Below are 3584 nucleotides of genomic sequence, written 5' to 3'. Positions count from 1 at the left end.
TATTAACATACTGTATGGAAAAAGATAGAAAAATTTTGTCGTATGTCTGTTTGCTATAATCTTTTTTGTCACATTTTATGTGTTTGATGCTATGTTCAAATTAGTCTTTAAATATTTGTTCACCTTTTTGGGGTTGTTCGTAAAAGAACGTTTTTTAAATTGATTTTTAATTTATAAGAGTAATGTATAAATATTATGGCGTATATAAAAATTGCAAGGAACAGGAGCAGAATTGTATGGAACATGGTTATCTTTCTTTCAATACTTCAATAATTTGCATTAGCCAATTCTCAATGCACCAGGTTGTTGACTATTCTTTCATTACTTAGAGTGGATCGTTCAGTTATTTCATGTTTAAAAAAATTCTTAATGTTACGTTTTTTTTATATTACTATGTAACAAAACCTTTCTGATATTCTATGTACTAAAATTTGTTTATCATGGAATTCAAATATTCTTACATTGATGTATCGATCTCCTGGTCGATACATAAATTATCTTTTGATTTTTCTGTGTAGGTATCATATACAGAGATTTAAAGTTGGACAACGTATTACTTGATCACGAAGGACACGTAAAATTGACGGATTATGGAATGTGCAAAGAAGGTGTTCGAGAGGGTGACACAACTGCCACATTTTGTGGCACTCCGAATTACATTGCACCTGAAATATTGCGTGGTGAAGATTATAGTTTCTCTGTAGATTGGTGGGCACTTGGAGTACTTTTGTATGAAATGCTTGCAGGCCGCAGCCCGTTCGATATTGCGGGCGCGTCAGAAAATCCAGACCAAAACACCGAAGATTATCTGTTTCAAGTTATTTTACAGAAGACAATTCGTATACCAAGGTCACTATCGGTTAAAGCAGCCTCTGTGCTTAAAGGTTTCCTTTGCAAAGATCCTACTGAAAGATTAGGTTGTGGCAAGAGGCCAACTGCTTTCCTCGATATCGTTGCCCATCCCTTCTTCAAAGCGATAGATTGGGAAATGGTAATTTTGATTACATAAAAAGTATATTATATATTTTAAATCTAAAGTATACTTGGTAAAACAGATATAGCGAGGCCATAAAAATTGTGGAAAATTAAAATAGTGTCTTTGAATGTTTAACGTCACTAATTTAAGAATCTAGACTAATCCGTTTTGGATTGATGTTGATCATCTTAGTGACAATAGATAAAAATAGGATTACTCTAATTGACAATAATTTAAACTCTGATTATAATCCTGTGGTCAATGGGTTATTCTGTGGTTCAATCCAATAACAGTATCTCTTTTTATGTCACGCGTACGAAACTCGAACTCCTCGTTATATTTTTTCTGCCAACTAAATGAGATGATATTAATTATACAGATAAGATACTTCACACGCTATATATTATTGTTAAATTTTCAGTTGGAGCAGAAACAAGTAACACCACCTTATAAACCACGCTTAGATTCCGATCGTGACTTAGCAAACTTCCCACCAGAATTTACAGATGAACCAGTTCATTTAACACCGGATGATCCGTAAGTTTTATTTAAAAAAAGGACACATGATATATATTTAATAAAAGTAATAAATAAACATAATAAATTTGTGATCTACATAAACAATAAATATCTTACAGGAGGGTGATCGACAAGATCGATCAAAGCGAATTTGAGGGCTTTGAGTATGTGAACCCATTACTTATGTCTTTGGAAGACTGCGTGTGACAAGAACCGCTTGTTATTGTGTCACGTCACAATCAAAATCAGCAACAATTACACCCGTGCTATATGTATGAATTGCAAGACAAGCTTGCGAAACTTCGAATTGATCCCCTATTGAACATCAGCTCAAGAAATCGAGGTTATCATAACAACGTTTTTTTAATGACATACTCCGAAGAGAATGAGAACGACAATAATTATAATGAATATCGGTTGTCGCCACCTTTTCCATTCCGATACGAAAGTCCGATATGCTCCAGTTCTCTAAGTATCACAGACATTACATACGGCTCTAGCAATAACAATGAGATCATTAGTAACTATGACGAACACAATTATGACGATGAAGAAGATGAAAGTCCGAAGAAAGGACTCTTGAAGCAAATGTTTTGCCTTCCATTAAATTAAGCTAAATAAGGCTTGTTTAATATTACGAGATTGCCTCTAATCAATAGTTAATATAAATTTTGTAGATTGCAAGAGATTTGAAACTTGTAACGACGTTAAAGTTTACAGAATCCTTGTATTAAGTATTGGGGAAAGTATTTAATTTGCGCCACATATTATACAATCGTGTTGAACTCTTCTTTCACATGGTGCTGCAACTTAAACGTATTAATGGGTATTATTTTCAGCTATTTTTAGAAGAGAAATTAATTAAAACGGAAAAGTACCTGACTGCTTCGATTAATCTCGTAGAAAAATATGTCATTCCGTTGTGCAGTCGTTCTATTAATATTTACGAGCATTGTAAGATCTACTACTATATCGCTTGCATGAACGTATTCACTAAAACAATAGTAACAAAATATTTCTAACAAACTAATATCTATTTAAGAAAAATACTGTATATTATAGATTAATTACGTTTGAAACAAAAAATATAGCGAACGTAAGTATAAAATTTCTAAAGAGACTAACCTTTTTTTTCTACATTTTTCTTATTTTTTATGTGAACAGTTCAAAGCTATGATATATTAGTGAACACTTATAAAGCAAAACTGTTGATCACGATATATATTAAAGAAAAAGGAAATCTTAATCACATCACAATCTAGTATTATAAATTTTTTCAAATGTTTTGTTTATGCTTCAAGGACATGAAAGTTATACAGTAAATAATTTTGGTATAAAGCTTTCTTTTACAAATTAATTTGTATTTATTTTTATTCCATCGATTTTTTAGAACATTTTTGTTTGAAAAAAGGTATAGAAAGTATATAATAACTCTTTGTAACTTATTCAAGTTATAAAAATCTGATGTCTTAGAAGGCTAAAATTGCACAAAATGATAAGTATTCTTTCCGTATTATAAACGGTCTAATTTTATTACGGACTATGTTTTAAAGTCTCTATTACTACTATTTCTATATTCGTAATACAAAATGTAAGTGTTTAATCATTTTTATAAATCAATTATAATTATAGTGACGTAAAATGAAGGTCTTCCACTGCCATATCTTTTTGTATTCATTGCAACAATGAAATATAATTTATACTGTTATTTTTGCTAGTCCTTTTTTCTGTAATACAGTTTAACAAACAACATTAAAGATAGATTTTTCTTAATTTATAATTAATAAATGGTCGAAAATATTTCGAATATATAACATAAGTACTTGGTTTTGTGCAATTTTGCATTGCTACTATATGTTTAAAAAAGTTGAATTTTAAAATAAAACAATGATTAGCTTTCAGTTAGCTTTTTATTGTTATATAGTACCAAAATTGTTTACTGATAACAGTTGTTCGTTCCTGTAAATTATTATAAATATAGAAAAATGTTGAAAATCTTGATAAAAAAAATAGAGAATTATGAAGGTTTGACATAAAATTAGGATAACTTGAAAAGAATTTAGAATAAGGACACACACGAAAATGAAAT

General features: G+C 30.1%; 1 protein-coding gene across 2 annotated transcripts in view; it reads left to right on the top strand.

Annotated features, from left to right (window-relative positions):
- Positions 1–1756, top strand: part of LOC108578951 (atypical protein kinase C) — a 21648-nt gene extending 19892 nt beyond the window's left edge. For both annotated transcript variants that reach the window (XM_017942370.1, XM_017942369.1), the window contains exons 6-8: positions 519–991; positions 1398–1513; positions 1615–1756. In XM_017942370.1, the coding sequence (XP_017797859.1) occupies positions 519–991; positions 1398–1513; positions 1615–1702 (677 nt within the window). In that variant the 3' untranslated portion in view covers positions 1703–1756. The remainder of the gene's footprint in view (positions 1–518; positions 992–1397; positions 1514–1614) is intronic.
- Positions 1757–3584: the final 1828 nt, after the last annotated feature.

Source organism: Habropoda laboriosa, unplaced genomic scaffold (genome assembly GCF_001263275.1).
Source record: "Habropoda laboriosa isolate 0110345459 unplaced genomic scaffold, ASM126327v1 scaffold30, whole genome shotgun sequence".
Classification (NCBI taxonomy): Eukaryota; Metazoa; Arthropoda; class Insecta; order Hymenoptera; family Apidae; genus Habropoda; species Habropoda laboriosa.
Note: the sequence above shows the minus strand (reverse complement) of the source record. Positions and strands in the feature narration are given on the sequence as shown.